We start from the raw sequence: 23,411 nt of genomic DNA on the forward strand, positions 1-23,411 counted from the left end.
GATTTCAATGAAGATTACATTTTTGAAAACGAAAAAATAGCGACAGACATACATTTATTCACATTTATTATTTATTATTATTTTCCTGCAATAAAAGATGGGTTTGTTGTCGAGGCATTCCACTGGTTTTAAACTTTATAGAATCAGAATTAGCTTGCTTTACATATTTTCCCCTATCGGTAACCTATACAATGTAGAATATAGAAAGTAGACGTTTTCATTAATGATCAGGCAAGTATATCAATCTTTAATCAGGAAATACTGAAAAATGTACTCAGTACTAGTCTCTAACACAAGGCTTGCCACGTCGAATAGCTAATCATTCTCGTCTGAAGATCACAAGAACATGAAACACATAGTGTGATGAGATTTTAGTTTCTACTTGAAACCACCTGTATTATGATATATATATATATATATATATATATATATATAGATATATATATATATATATATATATATATATATATATATATATATATATATATATATATATATATATATGGCTCGTGTTAGTCCAATCCATAAAAAAGGTCCACTAGACGAACTGGTAACTACAGGCCAATAAGTGTACTTCCTGTACTTTCCAAACTCCTCGAGCGCCATGTTCACAATCACCTTGTAAATTTCATGGAAACACACAATCTCTTCTTCTTTTCTAATCAATCTGGATTTCGTGCCAAACATTCTTGTGAAAGTACTCTTGTTGGTCTGGTCAACTCATGGACTAAAGAAATCGATTGTGGAAACATCGTTGGCTCAGCATTTTTAGACCTGAGCAAAGCGTTTGATCTCGTTGACCACACAATCTTGTTGTCCAAACTAAAAACCTACGGGTGTTCTGATCATACCCTGTCTTTTTTTAAATCATACTTATTTACACGTAAACAATTTGTGCAATTTAATCGTAAAACTCAGATGTTATTGATGTCAGGGTCGGTGTGCCGCAAGGTTCCATACTGGGGCCATTACTCTTTATTATTTATGTTAACGATTTGCCCCTTCACCTTGAAAATTCATCCTGTACTTCCTTTGCAGACGACACAACACTTCATGTTTCACACAAGTCCTTAAACACCATTTCTACTTACCTGAATGCTGATCTAAAAATAGTTGAAAATTGGTGTCTTACTAACAAACTTTGTATCAATCCCAGTAAGACAAAATCAATGATTATCACATCTTCTCAGAAGAGACGGCACATTAACAATGAAAACTTCAACCTCACTTTGGCTGGTAAAACTATTGACCGCGTCTCATCAGAGAGGTTGCTGGGGGTCACTATTTCTAATAATCTGGACTGGTGTGAACACATTTCAACCATTGAAAGCAAAATCAATTCCAATTTGTTTCTTTTGGCACGCATCAAAAAATTTCTTCCTCAGTCTCCTCTCACACAAGCTATTTTATTACTGTTTCATCTCACCACACATCAATTACTGTTCTAATGTTTGGAGCTTTACTTCCAGTAGCAATATCTATGAATTGGAGCGTCTACAGAGACGTGCAATGAGACTTATTCTTGACATTGTTCCGCCTCTTTCCACTTTTCAAATGTATACTCAGCTTCATTGGCTGCCCATTAACTTGAAACTCCGTTGTAACCGTATGGCCCAAATTTACAGAGCAACTCACAATCTAACCCCCGACTACATAACCAGTTTGTTCAATAATTACATCCCTTCTAGATCACTTCGTTCTTCCAATCAGAATCTCCTTAAAGTTCCCAAGGCACGTACACTTCTCTATCAGAACACCTTGTCAGTTGCGGGTGTGGATGAATATAACAATCTCCCCAAATCAATAAGGGACTCTGAGTCACTGACTAGTTTTAAGAAATCTTGTAACAACTTTTTGTATAATACTTACTTGTCTGATGCCTTTTCGTAGTTTTTTATATCTATTTGTTCTTGTGTGTTTTTGTGTTTTCATGTTTGTGCTGTAAAGTGTTTTATGACTTTCTTTTGTCTATTCGACCTCCACGAAAAGAGGTGTTTCACCTATGGAGTTATCGAGTTTAAATAATGATTAATAATAATATATATATATATATATATATATATATATATATATATATATATATATATATATATATATATATATATATATATATATATATATATATATCATATATAAATATCATATATAAATTGTGTGTGTGTGTGTGTGTGTGTGTGTGTGTGTGCATATACCGGGTATGAACATACATATCTTAAGCATACATTGCTGTTCTTTACTATTATTGTTGTTACAGTATTAATTCATAACTTCACTAAATGCTTCAGTACATATCAACAAAATTGAGTAGCCCCCCCTTCTTGTTCTCCACTTTTGAGCAACCCCCCTTGTAGATTTTGATTTTTTGAGTGACCCCACTCAGATTCCTCCGACCCCCCAGGCCATAAATAATGACGGCTTCCTAAGCACAGCTTCACATATACATATGTATAAAGCCCTCTGTCAGGTATTATAATTCTCATCAAAATGCAATGTATCATGGTAAGATAAATGTGTTTTCTTGCGTGATGTCATGACTCAAAGGAAACTAAATGAGACAAGCAGTAAATAGAATGATAAATGTTCACAATGTGGTCACATGATCACTGTTTACATATGACCAGACCGCATCAGGTCACATGATCAGACCACATCCTGTGACAAACTTGGTGATTCTGCCTCTTAACTGTGGAGATCAGGACAGGGTGAGCTGTGGGGCTCAAGATATTTTGCTGTACCATGCAAAGACAATATTTATCCTAAGAGAGGGGAAGGTACAGAAAATCAGCCAAGGAAGAGATTCTTTCTGAAAGTATTATTAGTAACATATCTATTTTGGAATAGAATGACTTCGAAACTCACTTTGAAAACAAAAGTAGAAATGAAAAAGTGATAAAAAGATCAGCTTTTATTCAGGAAAAAGAAAGAGACAGGTTTACTATGAAAATGTTTGGTTGTCTGAATGACAGCAATTTTCAATTTTAAATATTTATGACACTGTAGACAATCATATTCTCTATCAGTCTGGCATTGCCCTGGACTTGGAAAAGGAATATTGGTGCAACAAATTCATAATTCTTCATTAAAATTGAATACTTTAATACTTTATAGTCTTTTCCTAGGGCCTTGAAACTAGACTGATAACATTCAATCTGAAAATGATTTTTTTTCCCCAGCCTTTAGTTTTCACCTTCCTGTACTTTTCTCAATGATTTATAACATATTTCCTCATCCACTTCTTAGATCATTGAACGCATGGTAACTATACGCTGCTTTGTGCATCACTTGTCAACATGCAAAGATATTCCTGCATGCATTTAATTTTTAATTGAGGAAAAAGAACGATGCACAGCTGTATTAGAGGCCTCATCAAACATGTTACAGAACAAAGGACACAGAAATGACGTGATTTGCATATTTCATGAAAATAACACATCAAACAGTTGGAAACATAACCGCATCATTGTGTGAAAATTCTTACAGGAAATACTGGATACTACTGTAATTCAAAATTTTCCTAGTGCAATTATGGCCTCGTGCATAATTGAAATATTGTCTTATTTCCTATGCTCCCTAAATCACTCCAATTTCTTGGGCATATCTTTTAACAGAGATAACCATACAGGCGCATTTCATACATTTGCGGTGTTCTTTTTGACTAAACTGTTACCAGATCATAAATGACACGACACATCGACACATACAGGCATAAATCAAATATGGACATTTATTAAGTTGACACATGCAAACACATGATGCAGATCAAGAAATGCTTGTTGACACCGAATCATTGAATCGTATAATAAATATCTCAGCATTGCAAATCTTTGAATTCCATTTTCCAGTTTAACTTGGTCCATCGTTGATGAACTAAGTTGACAAAAACTACAATTACGATAAATTAAAACAGCCTGTTCCTGAGCAGTAAAATAATTTTAAAAAGCGAGAGCATTTGTACGGTTTTACAGATTGCAGAGATGATTTGAAGTTGACAGCTATGAAACCATGGTTACTGATCACAAACAGAAAGTCTTCAATGCACTTCAGTAGAGCCATTAAAACTCAAACATTTGTGGCCATAACAATAGACAATGGTACATGGCTACTGAGGGATCTTCAGTTTAATCACATCGTGACATTTTGGATTTCAGAATATGGAATTTGTATCTTCACACAGTGCTGTTCATCTGTGATTGGATGCATTTCTTAATTCAAATATGGTCCTGGCATTGTTTTAATTAAAAAGACTCAAAGCACATTTAAAGATTTCAGTATATTGCATCATTATCTGTATATGTTGACCTAGAAGTCCCATTAAGTCTGAAATAAAGAAAATTATATGCATCCTTCGCACTTTAAAGGTATACTGTCACCTGTTCCAATTTTGCCACAGTTACCATGGAAAGAGAAAATCTAACCAATCACAGATTTTAAGCGGGCGGCCGCTTTTTAAAAACAGCACCCTCACATGGGCATTTTGAATACCAAGGAATGCCCCTTTGACCATATATGGGCATATTTAGATTACAGGTGACTGTAAACCTTTAATACACTTGATGCCAGGTTAATTATATTAGGTTTGGTGCCATCTAAATGTCATCTTGTCTTGTCAATGAGAACACTTTCTGTCTGTATCAAACCAATAAAAGCACTACTTTTCTAATTCTGAACACAAAAACAAGACGCAATGAAAATACAATTAAAATTTCAAAAGACCATTGAGAGATTACACATGTAATCTGACACAAGGATCTGATGTTTCCTAATTTGTAACTCGGTTGCTTATTTCTTAGCAGGGGCACTGTTCACATAGGTCACTTCCAGAAACATTTCATATGCACAAATCCTTTCTTTCATATAAAATGCAAATTTTCAAAATAATTGTTAGGAACTTTGTATTATCTCTGAATAAAAATTTACAAAATCAAGTTCAAATGAAGGTCTTTGGGAAAAGTTGAAACTCTCTAAAATTACAGTCTTACGTCTTCTTCTGGCACATCTTGCAGTGTGATCATGATTATATATATGTGATCTTTTGTTGTGAGATTAATATTTGGTTCACCAACAAGCTTTCATTTATTCAAAAAACTGCTCATTGAAACAAAATCATAAAATTCCAAGTTTGTTCTCTGCATGTCTACATCATATTTTTACTCAAGTTGCAAAATTCAAAATGACTAGTTAATTTCACATCGACCAAAAATTTTCTTCATGAAAACAAAGTTACTCCTTTGCAAGGAAACAATTGTGATGGTATTTTTAGAATTTATTTCATTCACACAAAGCTGATCTAGAAATGATAACACACGACAGACAAGACATAAATGGCTCAAGGATACCTAAATTTTTTCTGTTTGGCAGATTATTCAAGTTCACGATGATTTCACATTCAAACTTTCGACTTGTGTTTTTGAAATGAGTGTGTTTTTTGAATAGAGAAACGATCAGAATATTCAACTATGGCATTTGAATTGAATAATTGAATCTACTTTTGGTGAAAAACTGCTAGGCATTGCATTAGAATATCTGCTAAAACCAACAAGACAACTGAACTTGGCAATTGCAATTGCTGAAGATACACAAATATATAATTTAATTGTGATGTATATGTCTTGTACACAGGTAGACTTTGTACAAGAATAATTTAAACATTATTGTTACAGAAACCTGCAATATCTGAAGACCTAGTGATTGTAATTTTTGACAATTTTTCAGTTACATCATTCTGTATATTTAGGCTGTCTGTCTCCTCTCTAACATGTTTAAATACCTTGTATTTGGTTTGTCAACACAAACTGAATACACCGACTTAAAAGTATTATTGCAGGATTTATATATTCATAATCAGACATGAGCTGGTAGTAATGGTGCAGATCATGATTGCAGGTTTCTCAATGCAGTAGCAACATAGGTGCCACATTAGCTGCTTTCGACAGAAATTCTGACAAACTTCTCATATCCTTTGGCATATAATTTTTAGAGTTTCATTCACAACATTGATGGTACCAAAGAACCGTTTTCACAATTCCTGTATGATTAACTTCCAAACATCCTGTCCAAATTTTCAGACAAATATTTATTTGTGCATATTGACAATGAACTCTGACGTCATTACAATCAGCCTTATAATAAACCCAATTGGATATAAATCTACAACTTACAAGACGTATTGACAAGCTAGACACCCGGTGATTCAACATGCTTTCAGGAGTACATATCACCAATAACCTTCCACTGCTATGAATGCATGGGTCAAATGGGAACTACAAACACTGACTGCAATTACCCCAAGTTACAGTTACCTGGGCTGTAGTATAATCATATATCTTGTTTTGATTGATAGCAGAAAAATTGGAACTGTACAATCATTTTTCTGGAAGTGACTTCATGACAGACAGGGGACATGAAATTTAAAAAGTTTGCTATCAATGTCAAGAGTTCTGACAATTAGAATCTTTAAAAAGTGACACAAGTGAATAGAATGAATAGCTTGATGAGGTGAAAAGCCTCTTTGGTCAAAAGTGTCAACAGCTATTACAGAACAAAATGCAACTTATCGCTGCTATTGATTCTGTGATCCATGATGTCAAACTCAAAGGAGAGTTGTATCAAATTTTTAAGAAGTACAGAAATTAAATTCATGAGTACACACAGCTTGGCAATTTCCCATGAATCACTGTGTTTTTGACATGAAAAGTTCATGCAGGTCAAAGGTCAATCTCTAGTCAATCACCCATGAAAACAAATTATTTTCACAACATTCAAGCAAATTTTGATCAGTTTTTACAATCTACTGACAAATCATCATTGCTTGTAAATTTCATGTCAAAGATAAATGAAATGTGATCAGCCACTTGTTTCAACTAATGCCCTCTGCCATTATGCCTCATTTTCCAAGAACTTACGCCACATGCATTGGGGATGCTAGCAGACAGCAAACACAATCATGGGAAGTCAACCAAGCAAAAAAGCCTTACTGGCTGTATTTTTAACAAGACTATACCTGAATCAAGAAAAATATTGCACAAAATCAATTTACAAAGCCGAACCATTCATACAGGACTACACAATCCATGGCTAAAACTCTATATGCAATGACAAGTGAAATCAACATTTCTCACACAGCCCCGCTATTTGGCATAGACTTGTTCAGAATCAACAAACTGTTCTAATATTATTTTAGAAAGAAGGGCGATAAAATTTTTGAATGAATACCTTGGAATCAAAAACAGTAGTTTAAAAGTTAGCGGAACTTTTAACCAATAGACAGAAGCTATCTATAGGATGTATGCTCAGTATAATAAACTGTTTTCATGGGATATTTCAGATGTTGAACTTGTCAAAGTAAACAGTTGTATTAACTTAGACAGCTTAAAATAAAAATCTTTGCGACAATAATGCGCACAAAATATGCTGAGATTCACACATGGAAAATTCTACACAAGGAAACCAGACCTGTAAGTTTGATTTTTGAACTAGAGCACTCAATTGTGGGTACTGATAAAGTACTGACAGCCATACTGAATAATTTTCAAACTAACACTTACTACCATAACGAGGGCAATAGTTGTCATGTCTCCTTATCAAATCAACAATAAAGCAGCTGAGTCCTTAGGTTAATCATTAACAAATGTATCTTTGGGTCAACAATAAAAATATATCCCTGGACAAAAGCAAAATGATGTACATTTCACCTCAACATTGGGAATCAATGGGTCAAAAATAAAAATATACACCTGGTCAACACATGATGTATATTTCACTTCAACATTGGAAATAAATGGGTCAACAATAAAAAATATACACCTGTCAAGAAAGATGTACATTTCAATTCGACATTAGAAATAAATGGGTCAACAACAAAAATATACACCAGGTCAACAAAAGATGTAAATCTCACTGGAATATTACAAATAAAAACACTGCAACAATGGGTCGATATTGGCAGCTTTCCCATGAAAATTAGGTGACCAATTCAAGGTGAGACAACAAGTGAAAGTTCATAAACCATGTTGGGATTTCTGAGGTGTCTCGGTGGGCACTAGGAACTTTGTCAAAGGTCAGCCATCCACTAACACCTCAACTTGGATGATATGACAGCTCTAAAACTGAGATGTTAAAGGTATACTGTCACCTGTTCCAATTTTGCTACAGTTGCCATGGAAAGAGAAAATCTAACCAATCAGATTTTAAGCGGGTGGCCGCTTTTAAAAAAACAGCGCCCTCACATGGGCATTTTGAATACCAAGGAACACCCCTTTGACCATATATGGGCATATTTAGATTACAGGTGACTGTATACCTTTAATAGGCTGGAAGTAAAACACAAAGATAAAGGATACTTTCACACAGTAAAATTCAAAACCTGGACCCAAAAATCTTATTTCTGTGACATTTGTTTTGCTTGTTGAAGAAAATATTCACACAATTTGGGAAATTTTAATGATTATACTTTATGCATTGTTTAATTTCTTTCAAAATACTACATCTACATAGGGATGAACATAATAAATAAGAACACAGAGTAGGTAATATATATCCCTGTACAAAATAACTTATAAAGTCTATAACAAACCATATAATAATTTAAATACTCTGCATATAGGTTGACCAGTATATTCTCATATCAAATAAGAACATTCACATCTTAGATTGCACCCCTGTTTTGAAATAGTTTGTGCCACAACTACTTCAATGGTCATGGCAAATGACAGCTTAAAAGAAATAAATTGGGAGTTTGTTAAATAAGTCTTAATGTACTGACTTGAATTGTGGCATTCACATAATTTTCCAATTGAATATGCCAATGTAAAAATAAAAGAAAAAAATTTGGCCTGTACCAAATAGCTCATAGGGGTGTAAAGAACAGTCATTATCTACTGACACACAATGCAATATTCTGTATTTCCATGACAAAAACCCAAAAATCTGCAAGCTACAAAACAATTTGTACAGAAAACAGTCTTGACAATCTATCAATATTGACCTAATTTGGATTCATTTTAGTCTACGCCTCCAGAATGATAAAAACAAAACATCTTTCCTATATCTCTGTTTTTTTCTTCTTTTAAGAAATTTTTACCTTTTTATTTGTTTATGTATTTTTTTCTTATTATCTTGAACGGCAGTGAATTTGTCTTCTTTGCACTGGTCCCATATTTAACAATGAATATTTTGTAAAGTAGTGAGCCATACACTAATGAACTATACACAGAGATGAGAAATTACTAACAAACAAAACCAAATCAAAGTCTGATTGGCTAATATTGAAGAAATTAAGGTTCACCAGTAAACCATGAAAGCAACCACCTATTGCATCATCAATTTGATAGTTAAACAGGTGTATACAATGCCTAACATGCAAATACTAACAACACAGCTTGTTTAGATGATAATGCTACAGTAACTAAACATCTGTTATCAGATAAAAGTTGTGCTCTGTTATGAGTTTCTGTGCTAAACTAAATTCTACTGCTGTTTTAAAACTACTTTCATTGGAGATTGAAGGCAAAATGATACCGTAATACAAGCACTGTTTGACAACGCATATCAGAATGACAATACATAATGAACAGGAAGAAATGGCAAATATGCAAAACATTACTGAAATTTCGAATTTTCTCATTATGACAAGACAAAAGCACATGACAGACAAATTTTTAAGAATGTTTTACTTCTCTCTGGTTTTTCTCAGTGAAAAAGAAAGAGATCTGATTGGAACAGTGACCAGTTGGTCACAGCATCAAGATGCTAATTTGTGCATTCTCTCTGATTCTTTTCAGTGAAAAGAAACAGATCTGATTGGAACAGAAACGAGATGACGACAGCACAGCGATGCTAATAGTTGCATGATTTTCATCTTTGTCATGATACTATACTAAGACAGATTGCAAGATGTCAGACGACTTCATTTAAGGATTATGATACAGCCATACTAATTAACTCTACAAACTTAAAGGGTACTGGTGACCATGAACCTAGGGAGTCACAAGATGCGGTGGAACAGAAATATCTGACAAAGCCAGTTTCACTGCACTGAACAGGGCACTATTTTCTGCAGAATAATTGTCTAAACACAAACTCTTCAAAGTAGCTATATAGCTGTCAAAGTTTTCCTCTGTTGGTGTTTCAAGCGTAGTCGGTATTGTCACATCAGACAGATGTGTCATCACATTTCTCTTCAAGTTGTTGAAGTAAGTATCTAACGTCGACGTTTTGTCTTCGATGGTCGTCGTTTCCTTCTCGGAGAATCGTAGTTGGTTTTCCATGCTGGTGATTTGCGTGCGTAGTTTGATCATCTGGGATTCCATCTGTGAATTGTTCTGATGAAGCTCATCTATCTCCTGTTCAAGGGTTTTGATGTCTTCATCATTCTCAATACCTGTCAATCAATAACAATATCTGTCAATCAGCAATGGAAAATACAGCATATCTTTACAAGTGGTGAGAATGATGCAAATAGGTACATACTCTCCTGGCAAGTAAGGTGTAGTAACTAATATGTTTAAGAATTGACGGCAGAATTCTGATAAACTCAGATTTGAAAGCCAGATGTATTACAGACTGTCTACATCCAAAACATAATCATCAAAAGAGATGATGTACTGTAAGCTGGCTGTTTGAAGACTCAGAATTTATGATGAATTTAAACTATGTTTCTGTGTACTGAAACACACTAGTAAATGTAGCTGGGTTTTAGAGTCTTTTGCTAAGATTGCCATTGTTTGACAAAAGAATTTCTTCGGGATATTCACTATTATGCTGTGGATTATCTAGGTATGACAATGCAAATCTTCCCAGCATTCCTAAACAAATCACATTTTCCCTAACTTCAGCACAACTACACCAAGTAGTGTAACTAGGGGTGAGCAGATCCACCAGCCCAACCTCATTGGCTAGCAGTCCTTCTATCCAGGCCAGAAATTTTTAGCATCTACTAGCCTAGTAGACTAGTGAATTTGGATAATTGTGAAAGAAGTCCTTCAGAGTGTTCTTCCACAGATTGCATTGTCATAGCTAGATAATCCACAGCATAATAGTGAATATTTCAAACATACAACATTTTCTGATAATGGTTATAAGTTGAACAGAATTTACAACTGTGTTGACCACTGGGCTGCTGGATTCTGAGAGGGCTTGTAGTTTTTTTGAGCAACCAGCCTAGGGGCAAGTGGATCCAAAATAGATTTGCTCACTCCTGTGTAAAGCAAGAACATTTAAACTTGATGGTTGGGAAAGAGATAGCTGAATACAAACCATTCAAAGCTTTCAAACTGATGGTACTCATTTCTTCCCCATTGAGTTTGGCTTTCTTCATGGCTGTCGTCGCTCGCGGACATCCAGAAAGACTGCGATGGGTTAAAAAACTACCATTAGAATGACCAGAGCCGTCACATCCTGGTGTTGGACATCTGAAAGGTGAATTGAATGAGAGATTTCAATAAATACAAAACACAACAGAACTTTCATGAAGAAATACTCTGTGTAATGAGCCAAGAACTGTAACATTAATATCCTTTAAACACAACATTTTCAAGGAGTGTTTGTGCAACAAATGTGTGGAAATCTTCAGTACAACATCTGCTTTATATAATTTCGCTGTTTTTGGTTAAATTTTGATTTCTATGGACTTTTCCTGATTTGGTAACATCTTTAGTGTTTTCAAAGGTATAGTCAGACCATCACACTTGGAGGCAGGGGCAAAAGGATTGAACATAATCAACTTTAGTGTTTTTCGTAGTCTTTAGCATTTCTTCTACCATGTACCGGTACATGAGAGTAAAATTATGAGAGAGAATTATGAGAGGTAAAATTATCAGTGTATGCTGTACAGTTTCACACTCCATTCCCATTAAAATGGCTGGTGGTGTAGTCTCAGAGATACATGCAACGATACAAGATGGATTCAAAATTTCCGCACATTTTCAAACTAAAATAGAATATGAAAACGCATTTTGGATGGTGACATCTGTATCAGACTAGTGTGAAGATGGGCATTAAGTCACAGAATTAATAGACTTTCAATGCATTGTAAAATATGAATTATATGGGTATCTATCACATGAGACTTACGTAAGTCCATCCATTTTTATCGACTTCCACGCTGACGCAGATGAGTTGTCGCAAGAAATATGCTGTGATTTTAACAACACTGTTGCACTCTTGGTTGCTAGGGGACATCCTGATGCACTTCGATGAGATGCATACTTGCCGGTCACATGACCAGACCCATCACAGCCTGGTACTGGACATCTGTCATACATCAACAAAAGATTATATTATGACTCAAATATGATTGTGTTGATCTAAAGTGGCTCTTTTAATTGAATTTTGATAACCAACAATTCAAGAAGTATGAAAATGATACCATTTCTCTTCTTGGTGATTTTTTGCAGCAATGTTAATTGTAAAATGACATGCTGCCGGGAACAACTATCATGAATGTCATACACATTTGACAACATTATTGAATTTGAGTCACTTTAGGATATAATTCCACATTGGTGATACAGAGTAAAGTGTGAAATTGTGAGATTGGAAAAATAAAATTTACAGATTGAGACAAAAGAGTAAAATGTAATTCTCAAGCGTGGAAAGAACATAGTAAACACAAAGCATAGACGACAAAACATTGTCAGCATACCAGTTATATTGAAAGATGTTCCTTTTTGCAGTCAGTCAACCAATCTTTGAAATCACCCTGCACATGATTCATTGATACCAGTCTTTGAAATCACCCTGCACATGATTCATTGATACCAATCTTTGAAATCACCCTGCACATGATTCATTGATACCAGTCTTTGAAATCACCCTGCACATGATTCATGGCACCAGTCTTTGAAATCACCCTGCACATGATTCATTGATACCAGTCTTTGAAATCACCCTGCACATGATTCATTGATACCAGTCTTTGAAATCACCCTGCACATGATTCATTGATACCAGTCTTTGAAATCACCCTGCACATGATTCATTGATACCAGTCTTTGAAATCACCCTGCACATGATTCATTGATACCAGTCTTTGAAATCACCCTGCACATGATTCATTGATACCAGTCTTTGAAATCACCCTGCACATGATTCATTGATACCAGTCTTTGAAATCACCCTGCACATGATTCATTGATACCAGTCTTTGAAATCACCCTGCACATGATTCATTGATACCAGTCTTTGAAATCACCCTGCACATGATTCATTGATACCAGTCTTTGAAATCACCCTGCACATGATTCATTGATACCAGTCTTTGAAATCACCCTGCACATGATTCATTGATACCAGTCTTTGAAATCACCCTGCACATGATTCATTGATACCAGTCTTTAAAATCACCCTGCACATGATTCATTGATACATACAAGAATGCTAACCACACGAACTGAAAGCATTAATTCCAAATGATTGGATGATATTTCATAATTCTTACTTGATAATTTCTTCCTCTTTAGCATAAAATGATGTATTTTCACCATCTTTCCTTGGTGACAAGGTAGCAACTTTTCCCTTCTTGGCTCTGGGACATCCCGATAGACTTCTATGTGAGGAATAGTTACCAGTCACATGACCCGATCCATCACATCCAGGGGTTGGACACCTGTCAATATTAATTTTCAATCAGATTATAGTCCTTCAAAGTGTTTGGATAAATTTCATACAAAGCTAGCACGCATATGACCATAAATGACCGAACTTTCAAATTAACATGTATATACATACTCATACAACAGTGTTTACTTTCTTATACTGCGCTTTATTCTAACAGATATGGCTACCCTGTCTCAAACATTGTTTCTATGGTAACCGCTTGATTATTGTTCTTCTTGGTAAAAGGATTAAAATTTTAATAATTTGTCATTATTTACTTTTCTTTCATAAATGAGTTGTGTTTCCTGGCTCCTCAGGCTGTCAAGTTAAAGACAATTACATACAAATCATATCTGTCTTAACAACCAATCATTCATAAAACTGTGACATACTGGATAGAAATGTAAATTGACATACAAATAAATATTTCAATGCATAAAAATTATGAAAAAGCTATCAATTAAAATTAAAATTAGATAACATCTATACGAACAAGACAAAACTATTTTCTTTCTTCCAAGACGGACACGACTTAACATTTCAAATCGTACACGCCCATGCATTCTTGAATGTCATGTCAACTGAGGAGAGTTTAATTTTCAATACAACATTAGAAATTCATTAATTAGCATCTTATTATACTTTGTTTTATATTTCTAACATATCTTATGTTGTCAGTATGATTCACCTTTGGAAGGCAGTGATGGTTATGGATTGTACTTGAACCTGAAACTTTTTGAAATCACAGTACAGAAAAGTGCACAGTGCTGACAATACTGATAAAGTTCAATTTATGCATCACAGAGTGCATTGTCCTTACATATTTACAGAATTTTTATCTGCTTGACATGTCCATATGCCACAGCTGTACAAGCAAAAAGATCAAAGTTGAAAGGTCAGAGATCACTCACTTTAGTTCCTGGGATCCTTGGATGATCATACTTTTATCAGCGTTGGGGCAACCTGACAAACTAAAATACCAAGAATTCAAATTAGACAAAAACTACCAGAAAACTGATGTGTTGCCAGTGTTGGTGACAGATATGCACAAATAGAGTCATCTGAAAAATAATTGTTATCTGTGTTTGCACTGATCAGTGTTTGATATCATTGCAGGGCATTGTGGTAATGATGTACTGCATGACCTCTGACCTAGAGATTGAGTGTTGCTATGGTATCATCTGTAATTCAACAGAATTGGTCCTTCACTGGCTGCTTTGCATACAGATGTTATGCAGTGTTGAATTGAAGTCTTCCATGGACTGTCCTTGAGTTTATCAAAACACAAGCTACTTACTTGGCATAAAAAGAAACATTCAAACTATCAATTTCAAATAAGTTACTGACAAAATCCAATTCTGGGATGGGAGTTACCCTACGTAGCATCATAACAGGACCTAGTAAACTTCCTACAAAATTATTCACAGTTGCTTTAGGCTTGTTTTTTTTCAAACTATTCTTCTAAATAAATGGCAGCATAATGTTGGTGTTTTCAAGTGTAGTGTGCTGGTTTTTGTACCTTTGTCAAAGGTCACATATGAAGTGACACTCATCGCCAGTTAATTTCATCATATTGTCATACGAAGCATGTATCTCCTAGTCTAGTTCACATACTTATGCCCATGACCTATGACCTCAATATGATATATCAATCTGTAATACAATAACAATTTTAGGTTCATCATAAAGCACAGCATCATGCTTACACGATGCCGACAGAAAGTCAGACAAATTTGGTCTTTTTTATGCCTTTATTTATTGTTGCAGCCGTAGTCTAATCCCTTGATACCTGACTGTCACGGTTTATATCTTGACATAGGCGTCAATAAAGCACTTGTTGAAAATTCTTTTCAGGGTAATTCTGAGAGTCTTGTCAAAAATTTTAGACAAATGCGTGGTTTACTGACAAAACTGCCACATTATCAGGAATGGGAATTACGCCTACTGCCTTAGAGAGTGTATGTGGGTTTTTTCATCAAATCTAATAACAGAACGACTTTACAAATACATGAGATTGAAACCACATTTCATAAATGAAGTTTTGATAAAGAGGCTAGCTATTGCATGATTAACGACTGTGTGGTAAAATTCTGTAAAATTTGCACCGAATTTCTCGACAATAATCTCTAAGTCACACACTGGAACAACACACTTATCCTGAAATCAAAACAACTGATGTTTAGTGAAAAGATTCCACAAGACTTCTGTCCCGTACATGCTGTAAAGAAATTGTTTAACAGTCTCAAACTTAGCATCCATTTCAATGCTTTCAGAGTGAGATGAAATCTTACACATATATGTATAACACAAAGAATGAATATCATTTATCAACAAAGTGGAGAAAGTCTTGACAGATGGTGTGACTCCTGGATTGAAACACAACTTGACAATGATGATAAAATCTCTGATGATAGGATGAACAATTCTTCAAACTTATATTTCATAATTTTGACTTCTGAACATTGTCTTCACACTGTATAACTTAGGAAGTGATACTTGCAAAAGACGACAAACATTAAGTCATACATGCATGGGGAAAGAGTTTTTCCATTGGAGTTGAAATTTGTGGATCCAAGCACTACTATTATATGAAATGAAGAACTGCATGACATCTACAACAGACACAAGTGTTATGTCACATTATATTAACCTGTCCATCCCCAATTCATAGTCCATAGGTCCAACAATGGCAGTGAACACAATAGGGCTATTCTATTACCTGGTGATGAACAGGTTAATATTGAGGGACATATATTCTGCTATTTCGCTGACTGACCTTTGCGTATTTTGTGGTCTTTACGATGGCATATTGAGTTAGTTTTGAACAGTTAACTTTACTAGCACATTAATGCGAATTTAATTGTCCAACTTAATGGCAGCTGTTATATAGTGACAGTTATTTTAAACTGACCAATCACAATGAAAGATGGTTGAACTATTAAAACTATTGGTATAATATTGACCAATGAAGTCACAGAACAACAACTACTGCTGTTATGTGATTTCAAATGGTCAATAAGATATCTTATATTTACTTGATATTGATATTGGCCCATGATTTGTCAGAGCAGGTCAATATAGCTGATATCTGACTTAAAGTGGCCAATGAGATGATAGCATACCTTCTATGAGATGCATAATTACCAGTAATATGACCAGAGCCATCACAACCTGGGGTGGGACAACTATAAAAGACAGGCATGGAAGCTACAGTTAGTGATTGTTTAGAAGTTGGATTAATGCACAGGAAACAGGAAGGAAAGCTATGTGAATGCATTCAAGAGTTGTTAAATGTTCATGACCAAGGAAAATTCTAATTTCTTCCAGGAGTTTTTCGAAGCCATTAAAGGGCCAAAAGCTGTAACTTTTGATGATATATTCATTACTCTTTGTTTTTTAATGTCAACTACGGTTTCTTGTTCTACTCCCCAAAGCATGTCGAGATACATAGTATTCAGCTTGTCAACTCAGCCTGTATATGTGTAGACTGCATTGTTATTGTTGACGAGTGAATTCTGGTCTAGACTAGAATTCAATTGTAAACTGCATGACAGTGAATTTTACACATATAGAAGATGTGTCAGCAGGCTAAATAGTTAGTGTTTAAACATGCTTGTGGGAGTAGAACAAGAACTTGCAATTGACACACAAAACAAAAATAGTGAAAAAATCATCAAAAGGCACAGCAACTGACCTCTTGATAGGTATATAGTCTTTGGATCATTTGTACTGTATGCAAACTGAAATAATCATCACTTACATCCAATGTAATTGAAAGAGTTCACAAATGGCAAGTTAGGGTCTGGTCATTGACATAATGTTTTATCTCTTGCATGTAATGCGTCTACGCCAGCAGTGATTGTCGCACTGGAATCATGCTGAGATGACACAAAGTCTTATGACAAGACATGGTTGTAAAATCAAACGACTTAATCTAAAATGAGTTTTTTTGGTGACTAAAACAGCTTTTTTGTCTGAGTAGAAATGGTGAGAGCTATTATCTAAATTGAAAACTGAAGTCCTAAGTATGTGAATTGTTTTTTTTTGTTTACTATGAATGTTTGTCAATCCACAGGACTGAACCGTCAAAATCAACCCAAAGACGTTAGCCAGTCACAATATCACAATAATTTCAACAAGGCAATCTGGGATTTTCCTTGGTCATAATTAAATTCTTAAGTTTGGTTTCAACTGTGAAGTATAATTAATGTAAAAGTGAATGGCATGGCAGGTATCAGTGGAACAAAAAAGGTCAGAATTTGGAAGAAAAAGATATTAATGAAGTGGTAGATGATAGGAAAGACCTACTGGCAAAGAAGGAGATGACAGTCACAGACAGAGCGTAAACAATGTGATCACTTCAACAGTGATAGAATCCATATTTCAATACCGTACTTATTTGATACCAAGAACTAACTACGACCAATACAATAATATTTAACAATTTACATAGAAAATACACCCACGGAAAAGTAACAGGTATTCATGTTCTTTGAGTCATGCATGTAAACATTTAAATTTAGAATTTTAAGTTCTAGGAGGGTTTCTCTCTGGACATTTGGCAACCCAAACCCCTAATCCTCACTCTATCCTTGCATAACCCTACCCCGAGCTGAGCCGAACTGGTTGCTGACAATGTCCAGAGAACAACTCTCCCGATACCAATTTTCAAGGACACCATATTTTATGAATTAGAATTTTATTGTTTACAGACCAATGACAACACCTTTCACTGATACAGCCACATCTACAACAATATCATGCAGACACACACACTGAGATAAACATCTAGGATGTGAAAATGGGGGCTACAAATAACTGGGCTACATGTGTGTATTTCACGAATGGCATACTGCAAATTAACAGCTATGGACAGTGTTCACTTTTTATCAAACCTCATACTTCAACACCTTCAATTATGTGGTCTCTTTACAATCTATGTTGCAAAGGCCTTCAATAATATTTGCTATGAAAATATTAGATGTTTCTGAATCAACTTTTGATGTAATCTTCATAATATCTCACAAATTTATTTCCAGGTCAATTTTCATTTTTAGCACACATATTGTTTATTATGTTCTGTAACCAAGCAACAATGCCAAAGTGATTAAAATGTATATGAATGACTAATTCTCTGTTCCTATTTGACCGCATCTGAAAATTCTAATTTTACACATGACACGTCAGCCATCCTGAAAAGCCCTGGCGAGCAGGTGTCCTTTTCACTGAGGTTAGCCAATCAATTTGGGCAAACACACTGGTTGACTATGGAAGTACACAACTTTCTTATCTCTTTAAAAGCTATCAACAACCATACACCAGCATGCAGATACAGTTACCATGGTGATACAGCTATTGCATGATAATAGGGGAATGCCATGCACGGTGTAACCTTCAGACAGCCATGCTAAGATTGACCTAGCGAGGGCAGTACACAACCTACCTGATGAGTTCACGAACTTTGCCGTCAATTGCGTGTTTAGGTTTTTTAGGTTTAGATGGAAGAAAAGAGGACTGGGAACTGATAGAAATAATATGCAAATTAGTCCTCTGCTTTTTCCTGGAGATATCTTGATAAATTTTGCAAAAAATCTGGTACAATGCAAAATGTGTATACTCAAAGCAGACAACAATTTTGCAAAAAATCTGGTACAATGCAAAATGTGTATACTCAAAGCAGACTACAATTTTGCAAAAACTCTGGTACAATGCAAAATGTGTATACTCAAAGCAGACTACAATTTTGCAAAAAGTTTGGTACAATGCAAAATGTGTATACTCAAAGCAGACTACAATTTTGCAAAAGATTTGGTACAATGCAAAATGTGTATACTCAAAACAGACTACAATTTTGCAAAAAGTTTGGTACAATGCAAAATGTGTATACTCAAAGCAGACTACAATTTTTTTTACTTTGTAAAGTTTTTTTGAAAACTATAACATGCATAAAGATTGAACGCTGGTATTTCAATCCTAGGAAGTTGCCATAATATCTCCGGAAGAAGCAGTGATTAGATATGAAATTGTTAATGCTGGCAAAACAAGCATGTTTCCGTTAGAACATGTTAAAATGAAGATGTAAATAATTAGAAGATTGAAATGTAAGCAATTTGTTAGTAAAAGCCATACCACACAATGAACTCACAAAACCTGACATTCCATAGCAAATATACAGCAAATATACAGTAAAATTATAAAATTTTGTCATTTCACTTGATTTTGTTTTCACACATTCTCCCTGACTCACTCACTCACTCACTTTCTCCTGTCTGTAGTATATCTGTCCTTTTATTATGGTCTATCTGATTTTAGCAGACAATAACAGACATCAAATGACACTCTCAACCAATTTCAATTTCACTGATTTCAACAGACAACTGAAAACTGTCATACGCATCACTTCAAAATTCAGCAGCAAATCCATAAAGGCAAATCATACATCATGAATGTAAACAGAGAAATATATGAGTGTACGGTCACGTTGATAATAATATTTATACATGTACTGAGTCACACTAATACGACTAATTACACCAATATTATAATTCTATTTCAAAATGATTCACACACAGATTATTATTGGACAAAAAGATGAATAACAAAAGATTTCAAAATGCGTTATCAGTTCTGGTATTTTGATTGACATCTGTCATCTCATATAAACAATGCCCTGACCCATGTACATTACATTGCATTAATCAAACAAAAACAAAACATTGTTGTCTTGTATATCAGGTTGGCTCACCATCATTTCAGATTAGCATACTGGACAAGAAGATCTACACTGTAAAAGATCATTCTATCCTTAGTGTTTGAATATATTAATTTTTTTCTCTCCATTGTCAAACAAAATCTGGTCCTGACCAGGGTCATTGAACTATTGCAATAGATACCGAACACTTATCTTATATATGATTGATATAAATTTGCTTGTCAATAGAAAATCAAACAAACTGTAGTGGGTTTCTGAAAAATTGAAACTTGCTATTAGCAATTTATTTCTTGAGAATGTTTAGTTCAAATGTGGCCTGAAGTGAAGTATATGACATGAAATCAACATCTCACAAATTGTTTGATTAGGTATCTATTAAATGTCCTTGAGACTCAAGTAATTTATTTATTATTGATAATTTTTAATTATTAATCTGTTTACTTTTTCATTCCTATTTATGGCTAAAATGGGAAAAAACTTCGTTGTGATTTTATAAGGTGCACTGTTATTTTTTCCATCGTGACTTATTCAAAACAACTTCATGTGAAATAATCTTTCTTAGAGAAATGATAACATACCAGATGTGATCCCTGGCATAGCAAGTACGGAATTCAAGTAAGAAAATACCCGTACTTATGACAGGCTAAAGACAAGTAATGTCTCTGCTGCCAAGATTCTTGTGAAATGAGAAACAGTTCAACTGGACATAAACTGTGATGCACAATTCAAAGTACACTGTGATACAGGAACTTTTTCTACATTTTCTTGCCATGATATCACTGTGATTATTTGATAAAAATGAAGGTTTGACAGCTATAAAATCTTTTACTGATATCTAGGTTAATGATTCACTACCACAAACACTATTTGCAAATCTAAGTTATGAATATTATATCCGACAAAAATATCAACACAGAAATTACGGCATTTATTTAGGCGTCACTATAGAACTGTTTTTGTTTCAATCTTAATTTCATTGAAATACTGTTAACAGACCATCTTCATATTGAGCTACATAGTAATTGCATAGTTGGACAACTTTCATTCACCAACCAAGTCCCAATGATAGGAATGAATATACTTGATTTCTGTTGGGGGAAACTGCTACATAACTAGTTATTACATCCATAAGGTTGTAAAATTTTGGCTGCACTGGGCAATTTCAACAATCACTGGTCTATCACTACAAATTCTAAATGTCTTTCACCTATGCTATTATTGTGGGGAAAAAAATTGGAATTAGAGTCCAAACTTGTTTCAATACTTTGGAACTAGACTGAAAGGTCTTTGACTCAAATGGACTACAAAATCACGAAAATGACCGCACTCAAAAACTCCACTCACAAACTCAAACCTTTACTAAGATTTGTAAACACACAAAACTCATACATTCACATCTTTCATGAAAACTTTGAAACAAATTGCTCCAACTGCTCTATTTCAGTTTGTGGACACGTGTCAATAATGTGGGCCAAACAACTTCCTGGGTGAAAAGTCATGACTTGAAGATGACTGACCCCTGTGACACATGTTAAAGGTGATAGTTTGCAGATTATTGACTCCAATGATAAACTTGAATAATACCTGAATGGTCAAAATTGACTTAAGGTGAAATGCATTGTAACAATACAGTGGATTTTCAATACCGCTCAACGATTCATTATCTGGATATATTTAAATGATTTCATCATATCTTACCCTTGGGCTTCCTCCGGGGTCAAACTTCTGACGTCACTGATTTTAATCTTTGTAGAATAGTCGACAGCTTGGTCGTAGCTTGTAGTGGCTGGGCTTGTCACAACAGCTTGGTCTTGTTGTTGAACAAACAGAGATGGACTGCTTGGAGCTGAGGTGCTTAGCAACACTGTTTGCGTCGGTTGTGGTGACAATTGTGGTGTGGACAATGTAGGCAACGTTGAAGTGTGCAGTGCTTTCATGCTCAGGTCCAACGTACCAAAGCTGTCCATCTTCACACTGTCTGTAGAGGGCGCAGTTGCAGGTTTGGTGCTCATCACCGGTTGATTGGCAGATTGTGTGGGTTTCATTGATAGATTCACAGCGCTGGCTGCCAGCTTTGCCACTGTGGAATCGATCCGGTATTCCTGTTTGCCGCTATTGCTGGTAGACTGTGTCTGTTTGTACAATTTCTTCTGTGCATCTGGTGTCAAGATTTTCGGTGCAATGCGAGGGTAACTCTGTGATCCAGATTGACTTTGTTGTGACTGCGTTGTGCTGGTTGCTAGGGACTGTGTTGATGTTGTTGATTGGCTCTGAGTTGATTCAACGTTGACAGGCATGTACTCCAATGTTGGCCGTGAATATTTCTCTAATTCTTTGGCTAGGTTGGTTCTTGGTGTTGTAGCACTGACCAGTGGGGTGTAACCAGATGTTGGAATCTCTAACTTCTTCACAAAACATACAGGTCTATACCAAATCAAGACAAAGAATAAGTACAAAAACATTTTGAATGATGGCAAATGTATGGTTGAAGTACTCTCTTACTTTCCTATTTGCTTTCAAATAATTTGTTTAGGAACTGGTGATGATATTACAGACATATACACAACAGATTATATATGATAGTATTATCCTATGTGTTAATGTTCACTTTGCTGTCTCTAAAATGAAATTCTTTGAATTTGATTTTAGGATGTGAACCTAAAGCAAGAAAGTAATCGTGATCTCAGGAACGAAATTCATTCTCTTTGCAAGGATATGATTTAGCTTAATGGTTTTGAAACCATGACGGCAGAGTCTAAGATGATTTGGTACAGATTGGAATGTAAATGATATCAGATTTAGAAACTGATCAATAACCAAAGCAGGAGTAGCTGCTGAGATACGGTTTTCTCTGATTCAAAATAGCACACTTACCTTTTACAGTTGCCATGGCGAATGTTGACCAAAAATTTGTAAACATCTTTCACGTACAATGTTGTTCTAACACTTAGGCCAAAAAAATAATTGATTTATTTCTCATCCTTGGTCTATTGCACACATGATGTGGTGACAGACATCATGTGACAGAGTATTTTTTTCTTTTTCTAGCTTACACAATCCAACTATACACACATGAACAAGAACCAGTAATGGTTTACATGTAATA

At 34.9% G+C, this 23,411-nt stretch overlaps 2 protein-coding genes across 22 annotated transcripts in view; both read right to left on the reverse strand.

Moving 5' to 3' along the window:
- The window catches only part of LOC139133942 (lethal(3)malignant brain tumor-like protein 4), a 229,622-nt gene that overhangs the window by 79,020 nt on the left and 127,191 nt on the right, over positions 1–23,411 (reverse strand). The window lies entirely within an intron of this gene.
- Positions 7,735–23,411, reverse strand: part of LOC139133940 (myelin transcription factor 1-like) — a 72,144-nt gene continuing 56,467 nt past the window's right edge. For 13 of the 21 annotated variants that reach the window (XM_070700740.1, XM_070700739.1, XM_070700746.1 and 10 more), the window contains 8 exons: positions 22,004–22,729; positions 19,037–19,114; positions 16,716–16,778; positions 14,505–14,564; positions 13,436–13,603; positions 12,070–12,249; positions 11,254–11,408; positions 7,735–10,378 (listed from right to left, as the gene is read on the reverse strand). In XM_070700740.1, coding sequence (XP_070556841.1) covers positions 9,975–10,378; positions 11,254–11,408; positions 12,070–12,249; positions 13,436–13,603; positions 14,505–14,564; positions 16,716–16,778; positions 19,037–19,114; positions 22,004–22,729 — 1,834 coding nt within the window. In that variant the 3' untranslated portion in view covers positions 7,735–9,974. The remainder of the gene's footprint in view (positions 10,379–11,253; positions 11,409–12,069; positions 12,250–13,435; positions 13,604–14,504; positions 14,565–16,715; positions 16,779–19,036; positions 19,115–22,003; positions 22,730–23,411) is intronic. The other 8 variants (XM_070700751.1, XM_070700749.1, XM_070700748.1 and 5 more) reach the window with 2 other exon arrangements.

Source organism: Ptychodera flava, chromosome 5 (assembly GCF_041260155.1).
Source record: "Ptychodera flava strain L36383 chromosome 5, AS_Pfla_20210202, whole genome shotgun sequence".
Taxonomy (NCBI): Eukaryota; Metazoa; Hemichordata; class Enteropneusta; family Ptychoderidae; genus Ptychodera; species Ptychodera flava.